At 41.9% G+C, this 22196-nt stretch overlaps 1 protein-coding gene across 3 annotated transcripts in view; it reads left to right on the top strand.

Moving 5' to 3' along the window:
- The window catches only part of STAT1 (signal transducer and activator of transcription 1), a 38396-nt gene that overhangs the window by 12288 nt on the left and 3912 nt on the right, over window positions 1-22196 (top strand). Inside the window, exons 5-22 of one of the 3 annotated variants that reach the window (XM_090281969.1) lie at window positions 53-142; window positions 1692-1770; window positions 2890-2981; window positions 3196-3347; window positions 5615-5773; window positions 7392-7484; window positions 8994-9053; window positions 10918-10947; window positions 11040-11133; window positions 12312-12353; window positions 13527-13610; window positions 14032-14130; window positions 15238-15373; window positions 17031-17080; window positions 17760-17854; window positions 18594-18739; window positions 20273-20458; window positions 21440-21512. In XM_090281969.1, the coding sequence (XP_090138095.1) occupies window positions 53-142; window positions 1692-1770; window positions 2890-2981; window positions 3196-3347; window positions 5615-5773; window positions 7392-7484; window positions 8994-9053; window positions 10918-10947; window positions 11040-11133; window positions 12312-12353; window positions 13527-13610; window positions 14032-14130; window positions 15238-15373; window positions 17031-17080; window positions 17760-17854; window positions 18594-18739; window positions 20273-20458; window positions 21440-21512 (1760 nt within the window). Of the gene's footprint in view, window positions 1-52; window positions 143-1691; window positions 1771-2889; window positions 2982-3195; window positions 3348-5614; window positions 5774-7391; window positions 7485-8993; window positions 9054-10917; window positions 10948-11039; window positions 11134-12311; window positions 12354-13526; window positions 13611-14031; window positions 14131-15237; window positions 15374-17030; window positions 17081-17759; window positions 17855-18593; window positions 18740-20272; window positions 20459-21436; window positions 21815-22196 lie in introns of those variants that run through there. The other 2 variants (XM_090281959.1, XM_090281979.1) reach the window with 2 other exon arrangements.

Here is a 22196-nt window from a genome sequence, read left to right as displayed (position 1 = left end):
GTAAATACGTGAGAGGAAAAGATGGCTGTTAACCATGCACCTCCCATTACAGGCTCAGTCGGGGAATATTCAGAGCACCGTGATGTTAGACAAACAGAAGGAGCTTGACAGCAGAGTCAGAAACGTGAAGGACAAAGTTATGGTGAGTACTGAGAAATATATACATTTATTCTGTAATTTTTTATAGAGGAAAACCGGTTTCAGTTGCTCCAGTGTAGCTGTAGTAACTGATTTCAGTCCTTTAAATAGCTGAGAAGAAAAATTCAGCTCTTCCAAACCTTAAGTAAACAAATTGATAAAACCAATGAGTAGATAGATTTTTATAACAGCCTGTTGTAACTTCCAAACATTGAGCTTATCTTTTTTCTTCCGTGTAGTACCGTGTTGTAACTTGACTTTGCCCCATCACTCAATAAACTAGATGTTGCTCCTCTAAGTAGCCTGTTAGGTCTCCGCCTCTCAAACTGCAGTGCTCCTGGGGTTACATCCTCCTCAAACACCTGTTTTATCCTAAGATTTGGAAGGGTACTAAAAACATTTCATTGAAAGAAATTCTGATACATTCCTGATTGGAATAAAACATCCACAATAATTTTAAGATAAATATGCAAGAGAATTTATGGGCTGCTTCAGTGACTTTGATGGGATTTGTTCACTCCCCTCCACTGGAAGAGATGAGGAAGCCTGCTTTACCCCAGGCCTGTAGGTGTGGAAAGACCTTCTAGATGAAGGCTGCGATCTCCTGTGGGTCTCTGGGTCACACCAGCATGGCCTTGACCTGGTGCTTTATGGCGGTGGTGCCACACACACTCTAGGCTTGGTTGGAAGTTGCTCTGTCCAGCAGAGGCTTCGTGACCACGGCAGAACAAACTTTTACCCAGGACACTTTATTATGACTGGGGGAAGGAAGGTGACTGCCTCTCTAGTGGAGACCAGCAGCCAAACCTTCATCCCTCATGTCTTTTATTGAGGAGGATACATACGAGAGATACAAGGCTAAAATTCACAAATTTTCTATTGTATTCAGGTGTTTGACAGTAACAGATAACATACACTAATTCGGGAGTTACACTGACTGATTAGAGTCAAGGTCTATAAAACATTCAGACCAGGTGCAGGGCTCCATATACTCCCTGCTAAAGATAGCTTACACTACATTGCTGATAAGGAAAGCAGAGCAAGTTTTAAAGCACAATGAACTTAATAAGCGCTCTTTGATCTAATTCCCATGGCAACCCTCTGAGTGGTTGACAGTTATGTTCCGCACACAGCCTTATGTTGAGACTTAGAGACAAGCGTGGCCAGGATGCTGGCGGCTCGTCATGCTCAGGCCAGGTCTACAATTCCTTAAAACCACAGTGCTTCAGACGGCATCTTTCCAAACTCCAGATTCTTTGGAGCAACTTTTATCTTGCAGCTTCCTAGGAAACCACCACTTCATTAAAGCAGAAATCAGTGGGCCTGGTCCAGAAATAGCCATATGGTGTCTTTTCTAACTAATGTTATTACATACTTATTAGTGAAATATAAATTATTTAATGCATATGACTAGGATTATGCAAGAGTCTAGTCCATCTTTGAGGAAGCAGGATTATTGCCATGGTTTTCCGGGTCTTACAGAAGCAATGATCTGTTTCTTAAAGTCTTTGGAAGCTTATCTGTAGCAGACCTTTTTATATCTTTATTTGTAGAGTATAGAGCATGAAATCAAGACCCTAGAAGATCTGCAAGATGAATATGACTTTAAATGCAAAACCTCGCAGAACAGAGGTAAGAGTTAATATTTAATTCAGTGTTCATTGGCTATAACTTTTTTCTCTCTACATTAGACAACAAAGACCAATACCGTTTTATATTTGCCAGGCATTTTGACACTGAATTGCTGGTCTTGGCTTCTTGCTGACCCAGGGTTTCTTAACCTCAGTACTATTGACATTTTGGGTCAGACAACTTGTCAGGGCTGTCCTGTGCACTACAGGTTGTTTAGCAGTATCTCTGACTTCTGCCCACCAGATGGCAGTAGAACCATCCCCTAATCCCTAGTGCTGCCCTTGGTGGCATAATTTTGTGTGTAGCCCACTGATTGACAAAGGCTGATAGGAATGTGGGTTCCCATGTCCTAATACCTAAAGCTCCTTCAAACATTCCAGCTCCATCTGTATACTCTGAAAATAACATTCAGCATTTTTCTCATGTTTTAAAGCAGTTTAGCTCTATTTTGTTGTTGTTTGTTTTTAATGATTACAGAAACTGAAAATAACCCACAAGCGTGCATTGTTTAGAACATGTAGGGTACTGGCAATCATTTGGATGGCAATGTGGTTAATATTGGAGAATAAAGGGGGGATAAATGGTGATGGAAGGAGTGGTGAACGTAGAATACAATATACAGGTGATGTATTATAGAACTGTACCCCTGAAACCTTTATAATTTTATTAACCAATGTCACCCCAATAAATTCAATAAAAATATTGGGGAAATTATTAGTATGACTTGGGTTAAAACTATGAGAGGAAGGAACCTCAACTATCATTTTTTAATCATCTGCTTCTCTCAAAGCTACGGATTTGGTTTGCTTTTTTATCTGACATTTTGAATTTGCCACTTAGATTCATTTAGATCATATCTTGACAATGACTTTAGAACCACACAGTACTGTTTCCAGTTTACATAGGTCATTGAAAACAGGTGCTTTGATTTAGTGTGTCCAGTTTTTATACTTAGGATTTTTCTTGTTTTGTTCAAGAAAGATGGAGGAAGACCCAATTTTGAGCTATCACCAGATAACATTTAGATCATTCCTCTCCTAAATGCATGTGAATCTTGGCCTTAGTTCATCTTGTCTTCTTTCACTTTTATACTTATCTGTTGTCTCTCCCAATTCACAGAACATGAAACCAATGGTGTGGCAAAGAATGATCAGAAACAAGAACAGATGTTACTCCAGAAGATGTATTTAATGCTTGACAATAAGAGAAAGGTAGTGATTCACTTTCCAGAAGAACATGTTTGCTTTCATCACAGACTGTAAATAATGAAACTGAAGTTTAGAATAGAGGAAAAATTATTATTATAACCACTTGATTTAGAGCTTCAATTGAGCTGAAAGGATACTTGTTTTGCGTTTAAAAAATCTTTTAAAATTCAGTGATTAAAGGTAAATTTTTTTACTTTGTTTCTTCCTCTTTCTTTAGGAAGTAGTTCACAAAATAATAGACTTGTTGAACGCCACTGAACTTACCCAGAAAGCCCTGATTAATGACGAACTAGTGGAGTGGAAGCGGAGACAGCAGAGCGCCTGTATTGGGGGACCCCCCAACGCTTGCCTCGATCAGCTGCAGAACTGGTAAGATTCTCCAAAGTGGAAAATCGTTAATTGAGTGGCTAACCCTATCAACTCAAAAGTGCACATTTGAGCTGCATTAGTTGAATGGATCCCTGAGAACTTTGGCTTAGAGTTAGACGCAGACCAGCTGCTTCTTACCCTGGGAATACTCATTTGGAAAGCCCAACATTATTCATGCCTGTGGTTGCATCCAGCCACATTCTACTTGATTAGGAACATTTCTTTCCCTACTATACCTGTACCAAGGGATGCGTCACTTGACTGTGCCAAAACACCAGTGACATGGTCATCACATAACACATTTAACAACTTGAGTCCCAGTGTTTTATTAAAAACAAAATAATTTGAGGCATTTTCCAGGATTACATGAAATAACATTTTGTCATGAATCATTCATTCAGTCATCCATCCAGTAAATACTTATTACATGCTGTGTGCCAGGCACTGGACTAGGACCTGGAGACACAAGGGTGAGCACTTCTTGGTCCTTGCCAATAAGGAGCTCTCAGTGTGGAGTCAGGAGATAGATATGCTATTAATTCTGTGCAGCGAAATGTTGCCAGTGCTCTAAAAAATGTCTGTCCAGAGTTCTATGGAGGACAAAGGAAGGAGTCACCAGTAAAGGTTTCAAAGAGGAAATGGATTTGTACAGACTCTTGAGAATGGATAGGGGATCTTCATGTCAATCAGAGAGGAGGGCAACGTAGACAGAGGCAGAGTGAGGAGGGGCAGGGCGTGGGTGGGGCCTGCAGTACTACATACTGGACGGCCAGAGAGTAGGGTGGCCGGAGGGCAGAAGAAATAAGAGCTGGCATGGGGCTGGAGCCTGGTCGTGGAGGTTCTCACTTCATCCTGGGAACAGGCTTTATTCAGTGGGCACTGGTGGGCCAGGCAGACTTTTTATTTAAGTGGAGGTTCATTTCTCTGATTTTTGATTGAGAGAGGTCCCTCTGGCATTAGTCTGAAAGACAAAATAGAGACAAAAAGGCCAGCTGGGCTACTATAAGCACATTAGTGGGTTTGAGGGGATGGTGGCCTGGAACAGTTCCCAGGGGCCTGAGGACCAGGGAGCTCATAAGATGATTTTTTGGATTGCTATTTTTTAAAAATAATTCAGAACTCATATTCAGCCATTTATTTTTATTCTGTGAATTTCCTCTCCATATCATTACATTTGTTGTGGGTCAGAACAGGGATACCCAGCCCATTGTGCCCCGTGGACTTTGAGCAGTACTGACACCCAGCCCTTCAGGGCCCAGGGAGGCCCTGGGCTGTCAGAAACCCCTAGCAGTCTCTAGAGGCTCCCCCTAGGTCGTGAGGAGCCTCTTCCAGAGACACAGATGCCTTCCAGCACCCCCCACTGTGCTGTACAAGGATGGTCATTTCTTCCCATGCCAACACAATACAAAACCAAGGAGCGCTGGGTTGGAACTCCTCTGGGACCCACCGCCATCCTGCCTTCTCATTTCATGATTAAGGGCTGCCCTTGTCATGCTTGGAACTGGGTGCAGGGGATGAAACCACAGAGCGAAGGAGATGTTTTTCATTGGGGAGATTTTCTTCTGTCATTACTCCAGGCAAATAAAATGACTTCCACATCCTGACTTGGCTCGGAGGCTACATCATCGTTGGCACTTTACCGTGAGGAAGGAGGAAACTGGAAGCAATGGCCAGGTTTCCTCCTTGCTTTACATTTTGAGTGTTTAGATGGAGCGTATTGCCTTCTTCCAGTTCAGTGAAAGGAGAACCTCTGTTTCCTCCTCTCCTCCTAACCTGCGCCTTGTAGCCCTTATGCATGGCTTCCACGGCCTCTGGGCTGCTCTCTCCTCTCTGCCCTGATAAAAAGTCTACAGGGGCCTCCTCATTGCCTCCTGCATCACCTCTGACGACATCTACCTTGTCATGTCCCCTGCCTTTCCCCTCCTCTTTGCCCTGTCGTTTTAAATCCCGATTATCCTATATGTCAGTCAAAGCCACAGATGAAGCCTCTGCCCCTACCCATCTCATTGTTTAGGCTCACCTTGGTAGCAGGTGTTTTTGATCTAGGCTGTGTAATTGCAGATGTAACTGGACAGCACATGTTAGTTTTTTCTCCCCAAATAACAACTTCTTAATACCACTACGAGCCTTGTTCTCCATCTGTCCCTGCAGTGTGGAGTGCACCTGTGTGGATAACGGAGCGTGTTGTTGGTTTTTGTGGTTCCCTTTAATCCAGGCTGCTCTGGGACTGTTTCTGTCTGAGACCCCTGTGTCTTGTGCCTTCCCAGGTTCACCATAGTTGCAGAGAGTCTGCAGCAGGTTCGTCAGCAGCTTAAAAAGCTTGAGGAATTGGAACAGAAGTATACCTATGATCATGACCCCATCACGAAAAACAAGCAAGCATTATGGGAACGCACCTTCAACCTTTTCCAGCAGCTCATTCAGAGGTAACTTAAGGGAAATTTATTTGCACCTTCTGCAGTTATTTTACTCAAGGGAAAATTGTATGGTATAGTCAGATAATTAAGAAGGGTTTAATGAATTATATAAACTTTTCTATGGCTAATCAGCTCTTCCCAAATTCCTTGTTTATGCCAAAGGCCCTTCATTTTGTGGCACCTGGAGTGGGAGCTAGGAAATGTTATTCCTTCTCTGTCCCTTCGTAGCCAGTCTGTGCTGAGGCTGTGGTATCTAATCTCACGGTATTTGTCCTCTCCCTTCATGGCCTCACCTTTTTTCAGGCTTTCAGATTTCTCTCCTGAACTCTTACGGAGTAGCCTCCCACATGATCCCCTTCTCAGCCATTCCTCCCTAGTCCCTGGGACCTAGCACTGACTGCAGTCCGGTTTTTTGTCACCTGCTAACCCAAGTGGAACCCCTCAGCTGGACACTCATGCCCCACCCCCATCGCCTGACCCTAAATGGCCACTGCAGAGGTGGCTTCCACACCCCTTTTCAAGGTAGACTTGACCTCACGCCCACTCTATACGTCCACCTCTCCACGCTTTCCCTAACAATATGTCTTCCGCCTCAGAGCCACCTTCTCTTGTACCTGCTTTCAGAATTGCATCATTCTGAAAGTTTCTGCTTTTATTTCATTATGAAATCTTTCTGGAGTTCCCAAACAGATATTATCCCCTTTCTAGATCTGCACAGTTCATTCTTTACTCCTCTCCCATTCTGGATTTTGTACATAGTTGTCTACATATTTCTGTTTGGTGTAAATTGAAAGGTCCTGGAAGACAGTGATATGCCTTTGTCGTTCTTTCTCCCCCACTAGGGCCTTGCCCACGGTAGGTGTTCCAAATCTTGTAGTTGAAAGATGGCACCAAGTAGAAGAGCAGAGTTCGTATTGCAAGGGTTATTTTTTAATGCTAATCTGACATAATAAAAATGTCTTCAGTTTCCTGTAGCAGATGTCCAATCCAGAATCCCTGGGTGTTAGATTTTGAAATAATTAAGGACATTTACTTGGGCTTTAGAATGTAAATTTGATTTTTTTTTAATGAAAATTAATGGCTGGGAATGTTTATTAGATAATAAATATTACTAAACAACTTTACTAGAAAATGTTCCAAAGGATATTAAAATTTTAATTTCAAATTATGGTAGAAAGCATGGTTTCTTTTCAACTTTAATAAAATTTTTTTGTTTGTTTTATGTTTTACTTTTAAATTGAGATATAATTAACATGTAACATTATATTAGTTTAGGCGTACAACATAATGATTTGATGCTTGTATATGTTGTGAGATGATGACTACAATAAGTTTTGTTACTTTGACTCTTAATGCAGATTTGTAAATGAACACAAAGCAATAAGGATTTTGCTTGTGGTAGAGTATCATTGGTCACTATAATTACTCTGATTTTATTGAGTGCAAATTAGACTTAAGGTTTTCTTTACTGACTAGAAAACCTCACTTTACCCAAATTATTAGAATCTTTCAAAATTATTTTTCTAGCTTGTGCCCTTTATAACCCCCTTTCCTTTTAGGGGAAATAATTGTTTACTGCCTCAACCTTAATGGAAATGCTAATTTACACTTTGCTGGGAATTTATAGCTCATTTGTGGTAGAGAGACAGCCGTGCATGCCAACTCATCCTCAGAGGCCATTGGTCTTGAAGACTGGGGTACAATTCACCGTGAAGTTGAGGTAAGAAAGAAAAGCTGTAACCCCCTATGGCTTCTGTCACGACGTTTGTACCCATAACTTCTTTCATAGCACTGTTACGTAGGGTACATTAGAGGAAAGAATTTGGCAGTAGGCATTTTATTATGAATTCTTATTTAGAATATCTAAAAGTTTGTCTTGTCTTTTCACCCTAGAACTATAACAGATATATGTGTACACACAATACACCCCCCTGATTTTTTTCCAGTTGTAAATGTAATACATGTTCATTATAAAAGGAATTCAGAATTCCAGAACGGCATATAATAATGAGTAAAAGTTCCCGGCAGCTTCATTTCCTTTTGAGCATAAGCTTGTGGCCTGAGCTTTCGATTCCCCAAAAACTATTTGTAGTGTGTGAATGTGGAGCTATGACACATAACATTTTTCTGGTGAGTGGGTTCATAGCTTTCATCAGATTTTCAGTTATCTGTGATCTAAATATCCGTAGATCACTGTGGTAAACAGCCTCTCTCAGTTCTCCCAGAGTTTTATCCACATCTACATAAATATATGAATTAATACATTTGTGTGTCTGTTTATACATAAATACAAATATATATGACAGGCAGTTATTTTATTTTTAAGAACTAGTATTCTGCTAGTTATGTTGTTCTGCAGTCTGTTTTTCTCCTTGATAAGAAACTGTAGAAATGTTTCCATGTGAAGACCCATGGCTTTACCTTCTGTTGAATGGCCACATTCACTTCACTGTTCCTTCACAGATGAGCAGCAGGACTCCGAAGAGCGGCACTTCCCTTCCAAGTTGGCCCTAGCCCCATTTTCGGGGCACTGTTCAGTTAGGTCCATAGGTGCTGCTTCCTGGCTGCCAGTGCTGCCACGCTCCAGCACCTTAGGGTCCTGCACTCACAGCCACAGCTGGAAGAGGTCACCAGAAATCTAATCCCACCCGCCAGATCCACTAAATGGGGCAGACAGAAGACTTGAGCTCCTTCCCAAGGCCTCCAGCTCAGCAGAGCAGAGGCACGCCAGAGTCCCAGCCCAGCGCTCCTTCCCAGTTTTCCACACTGTGCTGGACTGATTATAGATGAGACCCTTATTTCCCTGGTTATGGGTGATAGTTTTTGTTTTCTGCCAACAAGACAAACATTAGATACAAATTTCAGTATTTGCTATATTTTACCCCTATAATTTACCCAAAATAGAAATTTTGATACAGCCTAACATACAGAAGGCTATATACGGAAGCAGGTACCTTCACTAACATTTGGTGGGGATGTAAATTCAGTGCTATGCTCTTATTAAAATTTAAAGTTATGGTTTTGCCCTGGCAATTACACAGCTAGGAGTTCATCCTACAAATACACTCCTAAGAAATCCAGGTAGTTATATAAGGATGTCAACTCCATTGTTTGTAATAACCCAAAACTAGAGAAGGTGGGGGTTACTGAAATGTTTATTGATAGGAAATTGGCATAATAAATAAATTGTAATAGTTTTTAAAGTAATGCTTTTTATTTTTCTTTCCAGACTGTTGGTGAAATTGCAAGAGCTGAATTATAATCTGAAAGTCAAAGTTTTATTTGATAAGTAAGATATCTTTAATATTATCTAACATACATGTACTATGGAAATGCTGGTTTTGTTAACCAAACGTAGACTGAAGCACCAGGCCCATTTGCAAGTGATCCCAGCAGATTTTAATTGTTAGCTCCTGTTCTGAATCTTGGGAGCTTCCTCTAGAACTGATAATAGCAAGCCCTGCCTTTTTACACTGTACAGGAGAAAAAGAATGAGTATGTTTTATGCATATGAGCTTGTAATGATCAAGTCTCAAAGCCCACCTTGCCTCCTAGGCCAGGTCCAGAGGACGGGGCTGCAATTCTGCAGCCAATTGTGACGTTGTTTTTGGAATGAAGTTGACATCATTTGAGGGGGCCAGTGTGGAGTCTGCTGGATTCACCCTTGTCTCTTCTGGGCAGTAGGGCCCCAGGAATGGGCTGGATCTCTCACAGGGGTCTAAGTGGAGCAGGCCCATCCCATTTTGCCCATGGACCCTGGAATAGGACTGACTAGCCACTTACATTAAGGAACAAGGAGGTTTCCCCCTTCCTTGATATAGTTGTACTTTTGTTGTTGTGTATAACACACTGGTTTTGCAAGTTTCAAAACCGTTCACAATAATGCAAATAATTTTCCCCTGGCTGTAACAATAGTTCTTCTTCGTAACACAGTCCGTGCCTTTGTCTTTCCCTGGCATCATCTCTGGTTTCTCTATTAGCTTTTGCTGCGTAAAAAAAACTGCCCCAGGATTTAGTGGTTTAAAACTCAGAAATTTATATTTCTTATGATTTGTGGGCTGTGGGTGGTCCTTCTGGTGTGGGCTAGCCTGGTGGTTGCCCGGGTGGTCTAGCGTGGTCTCATTACATATCTGAGGTCTCAGCTGGGATAACTGGGCTCTTTTCCTGGGACCTCTTATAGCCTGGGCGTCTTCACAGGTGTCATGTTCCAGATGGGTAAGAGCAGCTGCATGCTAGGCCTGCTGGGCTAGACTTGGAGCTTGTACAGCACTGCTCCTGTCTGTTCTGTTGGTAAAAGCAAGTCAAAGTGGCCATTGCATTTTACCACGGCCCTGACTTTTCTTCTTAGTTTTGACAAGGCAGTTTTGTGTTATATGGTTCCTTTGATTTTAAATTCTTTTTTTTTTTCAACGAGGGGAAAATTGGTCACTCTCATAGCTAATAGTGATTGTCATTCACAAAAATGGTGAACTTGCTGAGATAGGAAATGAAGCTAAGTCATTTCACTGTGAGCACTAATGATTTCTAATCTGCGCCTACACCTAACAAATACTTTATCTGTCCAGACGTGACACGGTAACCACTGAATTTATATAGGATGCATGGTCTCTCAGGATTTTAACCTCAGATTTAAAATTTAAACTTGACCGTTTTCCCAAATAATTCACTATCCTGTTACTTTCATGAAAACACCAAAAATAATAGAGAATAAAAATAAAGTTTTAAGTTGTCACTTTGGAAGTTCCTCTCAGTTTCATAAAAGCCGAGCAGGGCTCTGCTGAACCCTCAGTGCTCGTCACAGCACCTCGCATGAAGGAAGGAATTGCTCAATAAATAGTGGTAACTGAAGCTTCCATTGATTGAGTGTGCTGTGTGCCCTTTTTACCCATTAGCTAGTGTACTCCTCACAATATCCTGTATGATTGGTGCTGTTAGCATGTTGTACAAGTGAGAAATGTGAGGCCCAATACTTGGCAGAGCTGGTGTTGGGAATGAGTGAATGAAAGGGCAGAAAACCTACAGGTACAGATTTATTTTTTTATAGACCTTTATTTATCCATGTATATTTATACTGTTGTTAGAAAGCTCATTCCAAATTTTAAGTTCATATATATAGTCTTTTATATATATATATATATGTATTTTTTTTGCAGAGACGTGAATGAGAGAAATACAGTAAAAGGGTATGTAAAGTACTTTGTACTGTATTTTACTATCTTCTTTGTTTGTTTAATAGTTACAAGCCTTTTAAGTATTTCTGCCCTTTTTTGTCTAGGTTCAGAAAATTCAACATTTTGGGCACACACACGAAAGTGATGAACATGGAGGAGTCCACCAATGGAAGTCTGGCAGCGGAGTTTCGACACCTGGTAGGGTGGCTAGTTTCCCCTTGTTTGTGTTGCATCTGATTTATTAGGACCTTTGATGATAGAGCGGCACTTTATGTGCTGTGGGATGTGGAGGGCGCCCCTGGGAGGAGACCGTCACCATCTGTGGCTGGTGACTTTACCAGTCCTTGGGAAATCTCAGTTCCTCTTTATCCCAGGACTGTTCACTCTGTTTTCTGCAGTTTTCTCTCCCATCCATACTCTTGGGATGCAGTGATCTCAGTAAAGTATTCCACAAATCCGTGCATATGTAAATTACCTGCTCGTGGTGCCTCTGTGACCTCAGTGAGCCCTCATTCTAGACTCTTGCAATTCTCTCAAAGGCTATTATTGCTCCCTCATCCAGACTATTCCTTCTCCCCAGACCAAGGATGGCAGACCCCAGGGTCTCTCCACAACCCCTTCCTCACATTCATCTTCCTGGTGGTCTTCACAACTGCTGCTGCTACTGCTCTGCCTCCATGGGTGTTGGGCCTGTCCCACCAGGCAATAGACACAAGCAGGAGAGTTGAGGAGGGCAGTGCCTTGCTGCCTCCGTGAAAAGCCTGGTGGTGCTCAGCCCTTTGTGCTCCCGGGGCTGGAGCCTGCAGGGAAGTTTACGACATCCCTTACGCTGGCAACCATCCTGTGAACCAGCAAACTCATCTTGGGTGAGAGCCTTGGTCCAAACTCAGGAATCTGAGGCTCCCCAGAGCTGCTGTCAGGACTCTTAAGTTGTTCCCTTGAAAACTCAAGGACTGAAGTCAGTGAAGTCCTTTTGAGGGCAGTCTTAGTTGGGCCTGGAGTGGCTGGGCCCAGCCTGGAAGACTGCCAGTGGAAGGTGGGGGCACAAGAGAAGCTGCGCCCCGAGCTTGGGGACATGAAACAGCTAAGGAAGGAGATGGGGGTTCATTCAGGAAAAGTTTGCATGGGGGAAGGAAGCGGGGTGCAATTTTGCGGGATTCTTCTAAGCTCCGAGGTGTTCGCATGATGTCAGGCTGCTGGGGAAAGGCGCTCGTGCCAGTGAGCCCAGACAAGGGTCATTTCATCGCTTGTTCTGCGTTCTGAAAATAAGTTCACATTCTTCACGCATTCTAAGTCCTGACTTTGGTTTGATTTGTAAGTCAAAATAGCAACTTTGAAGATTGTGTGGTTTACTGAGACGGTTTCTTGTTTTATAGCAACTGAAGGAACAGAAGAATGCTGGCAACAGAACCAACGAGGTGAGTCTGTCTCTGATCAGCAGGTCTGTCCCATGAGGTTGGCTCAGTACCTGGTGGGTAGGGACACCTCACACATGCATTCAGACCCAGCAGGAAAGAGCAGTGACTGTGGGGACTCAGAGTGTTTGTAATAACAGTAAAAACACTCTTCATTTGTGCTTTATGGTTTTGCAGACAAATTGACTAGACCCTCAAAGACAGCTCAGTGGAGCGGGTATGGTGTGCTTCTGTGTTACGCACGGTTTAGAGGTGAAAACATTGAGTCAGAGGAAGTCTGCAGGATTTAGCTAAGGGTGCAGAGGGATTACTGTCAGAGGAAGAGACCAGTTTTTATGATGCCATGCAGGAAACCAAGTGCACCAAGTGTCCTGTCCCTGGCTGCCCTACCCCAGGGCCTTCATTTTTTTTTTTTTAGAGCCAGATCCTTGAGTTACATCGGTGGTGCATTCAAAAATGAACCATGAAGAGGGACAAAACAGTCTGCATTTGTTTTGGGTTGGAATGTTTTCATCCTCTGTGCCGTCATAGTGTGCCATCCTTCCTCCCCACAACCAGGAGAGGTCGCGGGGAGCAGTAGGACAGGCCCTGACCTGGGCAGTGCCGACACGCCGCTGTCTGGCCCTGATCTGGACCTTTACTACCTTCGTGACCTCATTTGGTTTCCTCTCCTGTAAGCAGGGACAGCAGCTGTACCTCTCTGGTTCTAAGTTGCTGTGATTTTCGCACAAGCTCATATGTAGGAAGGAACTTTGAAAACTGTAACATTTCTACCCCAATCAAGACACTTTATGACCATCCAGGCTTATGCAAATCAGCCGTTCCATAGATAATCACAGGGCAGCCCTCAGCTGGTAGGGCCCTGGCAGCAGAGTGGAGCTGAGGGTCAGGAAGGCTTAGGTAGCACAGACAAACCCGTTAGAAGTTGCTGTTTCCCTGTTGACATTTCTTCCCCTTAATCTGTAATCCTTGCCATAATTTCAGAAATCTTGTTTCTGAGAGAACACTGAGATATTTGCAATAATCAAATCTGGGATAGCTGATTGAAAATTAGAGTCTTTTTCTGAATTGGGCCTAGGCTTTCTACAGCCTGTTTGTAGTGCTTATTAGACTTCTGAAAATTGCAGGATTCGTGAATGAATCGCTCTCCTCCTTTCCCCCCTTTTCTCTTCTAAGGGCCCTCTCATTGTTACTGAAGAGCTTCATTCCCTCAGTTTTGAAACCCAGTTATGCCAGCCTGGTCTGGTTGTTGACCTTGAGGTAAGAATTAAAAGATCCAGATGTGGAAAACTTTCTTTAATTTTACTTTTCATTGTTACATGTATTTTTATTTCTTAATTTTTGCTTTAGAGATATTTACCTAATTGCTAAAAAAAGATTATCTTTCCCAGCTAATATTATCTTAATTTAATGATTCATTCAAATTCTATAAGCTAAGTGTTTTGGTTAAGCTGTCCTATGTTAATTTTTATATGAAGCATGGAGACATTTCTTAACTGAAAGATGTATCAAAACCAAATTAAACTCTGAACAAAAGCACATAACTTTACATTTTTAATTTTCAAGTATGAAATATATGCAAGTTTACAAATAATCCCTTACTCTGTTTTGAGGCTGCACAGTGGTCTCAAGGTGATATTTCTGTGATTCAGAGGATTTCAAGGTCTTTGTCATCTTTTAGACGACCTCTCTGCCCGTCGTGGTGATCTCCAACGTCAGCCAGCTCCCGAGTGGTTGGGCCTCTATCTTGTGGTACAACATGCTGGTGACAGAACCCAGGGTATGGACAACACATCTACTTTCATACTAGAGGGTAACCAATAACCCCATGCTCTAGCTTCTGCATATCCTATCCAACAGAGTAAGGGCCAGATGTTGAGGGACAAGTGACATAATTCAAGTGCATTGCCAAGGACTTTGAGTAATTCTGGAAAAGTGAAGTGTGTGTATGTGTTTCATATGAAAATTATTATTTTCCTTCTATGTGAATAAGCATAGGCAATAGATGATTTTCATATAACCTTTATCGTGGAAGAGGACCTTTATTGTTATTTCCTTAAAATGCATACATCCACGAAACAAACATGCTCATTTTTAGAGTGTGTATACTCACTGTTGATTAATTACAGTCGATTCTCATTATGCACTGTACTTAAGTCCTTCAGTCACCGTGGACACTGGTTTAGCAAATACTGAACCCTAAAAATGGGATTAGGTTTCTGCAAGCCTCTGGTCACAGCCTTTTGTCAACCAGTTAATACATAACCTTGTTTATGTGAGTGTCTATTTAAAGACCCCTAATCTGATATATTTGTTGGTTCATTAACATCAAACTCATGACCAACAGCATTGTAACTTATGCTGAATACAGCTTATCCAGTACATGTATTTTCTTCTTAAGGCACATCGTGGCCTTTTTGTGCTCAGAAACATTAGTACTTCTACACTCAGGGTCCATTTTAAGCAACGAAATTGCCAACAAGACAACACAAAAATGCAAAACCATGGCACTACTTAGGTAGACCTTAGAAAGCATACTGTTTATCCTATGAGAGATGAAGCAGGAAGGCAGAGTGCTGCTTTGCTTGACCTCAGCTGTTGGTTGACTCAAATTTTTCACCATTTTGTGCAAGAGCACAGCTGTGAATGAGTGCAAAAGTGCCAGGAGTACTGATTCTGGAATAACAAGTAAATTCTAGAGAGTAGATGAATTCATAGGTGTGAATCTGCAGATAGTGAGAATAGACTATATTTCTCTTATGTACCATGAAAACTTATGTATGTCAGGAAACTGGAACTGAGCTTTGGGACAGGTCCATGCTTTAGTGCCTAGCTTGTGACTGGTGGTTCTTCAGGAGCCATTAATTTTTGGGGGTTTTCTCTCTAGAATCTGTCCTTCTTCCTGAACCCACCTTGCGCACGATGGTCTCAGCTGTCAGAGGTACTGAGTTGGCAGTTTTCGTCTGTCACCAAAAGAGGTCTCAATGTAGACCAGCTCAACATGCTGGGAGAGAAGCTTCTTGGTATGAGCATATTCAGTTTATATATATATATATATAAATGGAAACTTATGAAATCTCTACTTGCTCCTTTTCCCTCTTTGCTCTATTTTGTTCAGGGAAGAAGAATGTTAAAATCTGTTGACTTTTCCAGCTATAATAAGCTAGGTGGGCATTATACCTCACCTTGGAAAGATATATAGACCTGATAAGAGACTGAAATGAATTACTTCCCATTATCTCAATATTTCTGAGCAGGGTTCCTAAGAGAAAGATTTTTGCATTATGTAAAATATGTTACTTGTGTCTAAAATAAGTTTCTTGATGAGAAAGGTGAAGTCTTTTTAACCCTGGAGAGAAAAAAGTAAGTGCCCAACAGGATAAGAATAAGGTCCCACAGTGCCCACAGCGTAGCACAGCACAGCACACACCGAAGGCTCTGCCAGGTCGGAGACACTGTCCACATCAGGACACCCCTGACCAGCAGCAGTTTTACCTCATTGGGCAGGTCCTGGCCATGGTAGATCATTCCTTTTCAGTAGCTAATGCTGTGGATTGATTAGTCTTCCACCCTAAACAAATCAAAGACCTACTAGTCTCAAGGTCAGATCTTCACTGAACAGGAGTATCTGCACTACTTCTTTTTTTTTTTTTTTTTTTTTTTATTATCACAATGTTTAATAGGTCAAACTTACAAAAACCAGAAACATTTTGTGTACAAATTATCTCAGAGCAGAAAATAAGAGGGTGCATATTGCAGATCCTCAAAATATTAACAAAATCTTAATTTATTCTTTTTTTTAATTTTTAATTTTTTTTTTTATTTTGGTTTTTCAATTACAGTTGTCCCCTTTTCCCCTAATTTCTCTCCCCCATGCACTACTTCTTTAAAAATTCACAGGCAGTCTTTTTTCAGACTTGCTTTTTGCACAGCCGAACTGCACGTATTGCAAACACCAGTAGGCTCTCCCTGACCAAATGGCTCACAGCGGGGCTTCTGTTGACCGTGTGGCTCTTACCATGGATGTCTTATACTACTTAATAAAAAGTAAAAAACCGGCATATTTCATCTCCTTATTTGGTGAGAGTTAAGAAAGAGATCTTTTCCATCTATAATGGCTTACTCGTGGTTCTCTTTGCTGAGAGATGGGCTCCCCACCTCTGCTGGCCTCCTGTGCTGCTTTCCTTTGCGTAGCTGATCACCCTTAGGCTTCCGCCCTCCTCTCATTTCTCTCACTCAACTTTTGATTTTCATCAGCCTCCCTGAGCCCATGTCCTGTTTAGAGGAAGAGTGAAGGGAATGCCTAATTAATATCTAAAATAAGCTTATAAAGTCAGGTGTTAGTTAAATAGATTACCTAGGGATGATCTTGATCTTAGTTTGAATTAAAAAAACAAAAAAAACCTCTGCAGGCTCACTGGTACGGGAGACCCTGTTGAAGAAGGAGAGGGAGGCAGCGGGAGAAGACGTTGCTCAGGGAGGGACCAAATTGAGTCTCCTCCAGAGAGTGTAATTAGTTAGCATTAGTGTGTCTGAGAATGCTAACCACGTACACACAGCTTCCATTGCTGGGTGCTGGCTCTGTTCTTGGAGAGCAAACACAAGAGCTGAGCCATCAGCCCAGCCAGAGCTTTAGAATTGATTTCTGCTTCCTGAAAAACGTTATTTTTATTTGTTTAGGTCCTAATGCTGGCCCCGAGGGTCTTATTCCATGGACGAGGTTCTGTAAGGTGGGCACTCTGGGTTTTATTCTCTCCGAGTCCTTTTTGCTCTTTGCTAAGGCTCTCGTATTTTTCTCACCATGGCAGTTCCTAAACTGCATGCTTATTCTGGCTTGTTCCTCTCACCCATAGAACCCCTAGGGCAAGTTGTTTACTTTCCTTGAGTACAGAAGGTTGGTCTCCAAGTGTGAGTCTGACAGGAAGCGCCTGCCTGGGTGATAACATTCTTTCACATCCGAAATGAGCCTTCTGTTTGCTCACACGGCCCCCTTTGGCAGCATTTTAGCCCTGTCCATGAGAATTGTGTGCTCTGTGCCTGTGTAGACGGGTTGGCAGCCAGATGAGCACCCCCAGCCAGCTCAAGCAGAGGAACCAGTTGGAATGAATCACCAGTCCGTGCTGATGAGCTTGCTTGCACTGCTGGATTTTCCTAGAGCCAGAGCAGCTTTTGTTCTGAGATTCACCCTGGGGGTCACTTCCTGGCTGGCTTGCTACTGTTTGGAGAGGGAAGCAGAGGCGGCCAAGGAAATGGAGAGCTTGGGGAGGCACTGCTCAGTACAGGGCAGTGCTAGCTTTGGCAGCTGGGCAGTCTTTGCAAATTTAAGCTAATGGTGGGAGGAGGCATGGTAAGTCGCTAGTATTTGGATTTCCTTGTTCTTAATGTGTGTTCATGTTTGTTTACTTGCAGGAAAATATAAATGATAAAAATTTCCCTTTCTGGCTTTGGATTGAAAGCATCCTTGAACTCATTAAAAAACACCTGCTTTCTCTCTGGAATGATGGGTAAGGGCCATTGACATGTAATTTTGAAACATACTTTCAGCACACACTCCCTTTGTTGCATGGCTGACACAGGCCTGACCCACACAGACTTCACTATTGCCAAGACTTGTGCGCATCTCCCAGAAATAATGCTTACAGACTCTCCTCAGGGCTTCGTGATCATGGACCCTCATGAGACTGAACTTATACTTTCACAGTATATGTATTTTGAAAGCTAAATTTAAAAAACTCTGAATGCCTTTTATACTATTCATTCATTCCATAAAAATTTCTTTAGCACCTACTTACTCTATTGCCCCAGGAAAGGAAGGAAACACTTTTTTAGCTCAGTAAATTATTTCTAACTTAGTCCCCACATTAGTTGATATTTCAACAAAGGCTTTAACTTGATCAGAAGTGCCAGAAAATGAATATGTATTGTTTGAGCCTTCTTCTCCAGCGTAAAAGATGCAAAAATTTAGACATTTTCCTGGCCAAAATAAAAGGCTCATTCATTCAGCAAGTATTTATTGATCATCCAAAGCATCCTCCTGGTACCACATTAGTGAGCATCTATATATATAAGTGAGATTCTTCCTGAAGTGCCAATTAAATAGATTTTAAAGTATCTAAAATAGTCTATCCATTTTTATCCTATGTTGTTCTGTCAAGTTTTAGTGATCTTTATTTGAAAGTTAACGTGAAAATTAAAATCATAACTAAACCTCAAAATACCTCCATCCATCCTTTTCACATCAAGGTGCATCATGGGCTTCATCAGCAAGGAGCGAGAACGCGCTCTGCTGAAAGACCAGCAGCCTGGGACATTCCTATTGCGTTTCAGTGAGAGCTGCCGGGAAGGGGCCATCACGTTCACATGGGTGGAGCGATCCCAGAACGGAGGCGGTGAGCGGAGGCGCTGCACAGCCCCCAAAGTCCTTCTTTATCACTGCAAATCAACTCATACAAATAATGAGCTTTGACATAAAATCATAGATCCTATACTTATCCCCAGCTGAGCCTCTCAAGGAGGGCTTAATACATCACCAGGAATATTTGTGATTTGTTGCCTGAAACGTATTTTGCAAATGATGGTTTTTAAAGGCCAAATTCTTTCTTTTTTTCTCTGATTTGTTACCTGTAGACAAAAGAGGCGAGTCAGTATGAGTGACAGCCCATTCTTGGGAGGGAACCCATTTTGCACAGCCTTACGCTTCCAGCCTCACTGAGAGCAAGGCTTCATGAAGGGCACAGATACAGGCAGGCTTTCTGAGGGGTCCTGCAGCCGGGCTGCAGCCCCTCCACCCTGCCATCAAACAGAGCAGTTGCCCATTCATCCTTGTTATGTCTTGGGTTTCTTTTTAACCAAATGAACCCATGGCTAAAAAATACCAGTTTGGGGAGATGAGACTGAACAGCAGAGATGGGAAAATGATAGACAAGCTGGTAACTTTTCAGTGTTGCCTGTAATTGGCTCTGTTTGAAGGATTGGAGGAAAAACTGATGTCTTCAGTGAAGTTTGTGCTTTTTCAGTGGGAAGATCCAAAGAGATGGGATACTTCTCTTGTTCTGTTTTTTTTCTTCCAGTTAAAAACAAAGAAACAAAATAGGAGAGCTGGGATTAGAGCCCAGTGTAGACAGTAGATGTTAGAGACTGCTCTTTTCATCTTCGCTCCCGGTTCTTTGCCAAACTGGCTAAGAGATGGAGACGGTGAGGCAGATAAAGATGAAGAAAACCATTGGCAACCTGAATAGTTGAGCACTGCCAGCTACAAAGCTTTAGGATGCCAGTGTGGTCTGAGGTTCTAGGGCAGAGACCCAGGGCCTTGAACAGCAGCCTCGGGGATGTTGAGATCCTGGATCACTTAGGGAGCACGATTAGAATTAGTCTGGGAATAAGACCCAGAGATGACTTAAATTGTGGTTTCTTACAGTAAGGGTTAGAGAAAAACTAGGAAATAGGATCTTTTGTTTGTTTTAAAAGTTGTCTCCCATGTATTGTCATTGTTTATTTTAATAGAAAATTATACTTTTCAATATGAAGAGAAAAACAAAGTGAAGCTTATCTTTTAGCAACTTACGGTTTAAGTCAAGATGATCCAATTAGTCATTAGTTATCTGCCTGTGGGCAGCACACTGTTGAAGATGCGTGCTTTTAAAGGTGCTTAATAGACTTCTTTGGGCTGTATTTACAAATCTAAGCAAATAATGACATTTGCAATATTATTGATAGTAATGACTGCCTTTATTTTTCCTATTTTTGAGAAACGATTTTAATTCATTGAGAAATAATGCAGTACACTATCTGTGTTCAGACTCCTAGATTATGATTAGTTCTTTTCAGTTCTTCTCAAATCCATAAACTCTTCTGTGTTTTGTTTCCTCCCTCTATTGTTTTCGGATATTCCATGGGACTCACTTTGCTCTTCTTCTTTTTAGAACCTTACTTCCATGCGGTTGAACCCTACACAAAGAAAGAACTTTCTGCAGTTACTTTCCCTGATATTATTCGCAATTACAAAGTCATGGCTGCAGAAAATATTCCAGAGAATCCCCTGAAGTATCTGTATCCAAATATTGATAAAGACCATGCCTTTGGAAAGTATTACTCCAGGCCCAAGGAAGGTAAGTGGTGACTGTATTCTCATCTTGTCCTTGTCCTTAGGTTTGCTGGAGACAGGGTTCAGTGAAACACACTGCTCTTGCTTTCCTATATGTGCAAGGTAGCAGCACAAACCCCACCCGTGCTGTGTTTTTAACCCCCCACTTCCTTTCGAATTGGTAGGAGCATAAACAGAGCAGTGTTTGGCACAGCACAGCATCATTTGGCCTGAACTATCTAGTAAGATTGAGTAAATGATTTCTTAATCTAGAGGTGTTGGAAAAGTTCATTTCTGGTTTTGTATATTTGTTACATTATTACTTTTTCCACATGGAAAGGGGTAAAAGGTAGGATCACTGTGGCCCACTGATTTATGCCAGCCTGCTCCTGTTAAAATTGGGGAAACAGGCCCAGAAGTACAGTAGTTCATTTAGAGTGACCCAATAAATTATTAGACCATATTGTTAATAGCAATTATTGTTAAGAGTAGACCTAGGCTTAGAACACAGGTCTCCTGCTTCTCTTTCTTCACTGAATTGAATTTGAGAAAGTTCAAGGTAGACTAATCTGGTCTGGAGCATGACAACAAAACTAACTGTTTTTCAGAATTAGAAATCTCAGTATTAGCACAATACTTTGGGGGAGAAGTTGCCTCCAGCTTACCTTGACAGCTGTGTATATTTCAGCCACCAGGTTAGGACCACAAAACCAGGTAGACCTTCGCAAAGTTTGAGCTCCAACTTCTCTAGGATTTCAGGCCTTGGAAAGAGAAACCACTCAGCTTGACTTGTGTACCGAACTCTCCTCACCTTTTCTTCCAACTGTTTTCACACTCCCTTCAGAATTTCAGGTGACTCAGGCAGGGGGGTCATAACCCCTTAAAATTACAGGACTCTAACCTGATTATCAAGCAAAATAAGTAAAATTTTGATCAAAGAGGCAGTTGACTCTTTCGTGTGATTTCTGCTAATGGAAAGTGTATCCTTTGTGTTTGCTTCTAGCAGGAGAACCAATGGAACTTGACGGCCCTAAAGTAACTGGATACATCAAGACTGAATTGATTTCTGTGTCTGAAGTGTAAGTGAACACAGAAGAATGCCATGTTTAAAGCCTCAAGCCAGCCCTGCTCCTGGCTGGGGCCTGTTGAAGATGCTTATACTTTGCTTTTCCATTGTAATTGCTGCCATCGCCATCACAGTTGGACTTGTTGGAAAGATCCTAATTAGAGACCCTGGTGTCATTGCCTATCAGCATTTTACTGCCTTTATTAAAAAAATAATAACAACAACAAAAAAAAAAATCAAAGTTGTATTTAAGGTATATAAATTCTCCCCAAACTGATACTTTGAAAAAGTGTGAATAAAATGAACAAAAATTGATCAGAGTGGGAAAGTAGTTCTTTTCAATCTAGAAAAGGCCAAAGTAATGATTGAGATAAGTTTTTCCGCTTGCTTTTATTTTGTTGTTTCATTTTATAAAAGGTAGAAAAAAAATTGGAAAAGTCATTGTCAGTAATTTGGCCTGCAGCACTGTCTTGGGGTGAATGGATGTAGCCTTCATGTAAAAACACTCTGGAGCAGCCTTATCTGCATACACACCTCAAGGTAGGGATGAGGGACTCCCCAGACATTTCCCTGGTGCTTCTTGGGCCAGGGTCAGCTCGAGGAGTTGCATCTCAGGGTGACACCCCCCACACACTCGCACCCAGAGTTTAACCAGGCAGAAGCGGCGCAGGTTCCAGTCTGGCTATTTCTTGCTCAA

Source organism: Furipterus horrens, unplaced genomic scaffold (genome assembly GCF_987537825.1).
Source record: "Furipterus horrens unplaced genomic scaffold, mFurHor1.1.pri manual_scaffold_1, whole genome shotgun sequence".
In the NCBI taxonomy this organism is placed as follows: domain Eukaryota; kingdom Metazoa; phylum Chordata; class Mammalia; order Chiroptera; family Furipteridae; genus Furipterus; species Furipterus horrens.
Note: the sequence above shows the minus strand (reverse complement) of the source record. Positions and strands in the feature narration are given on the sequence as shown.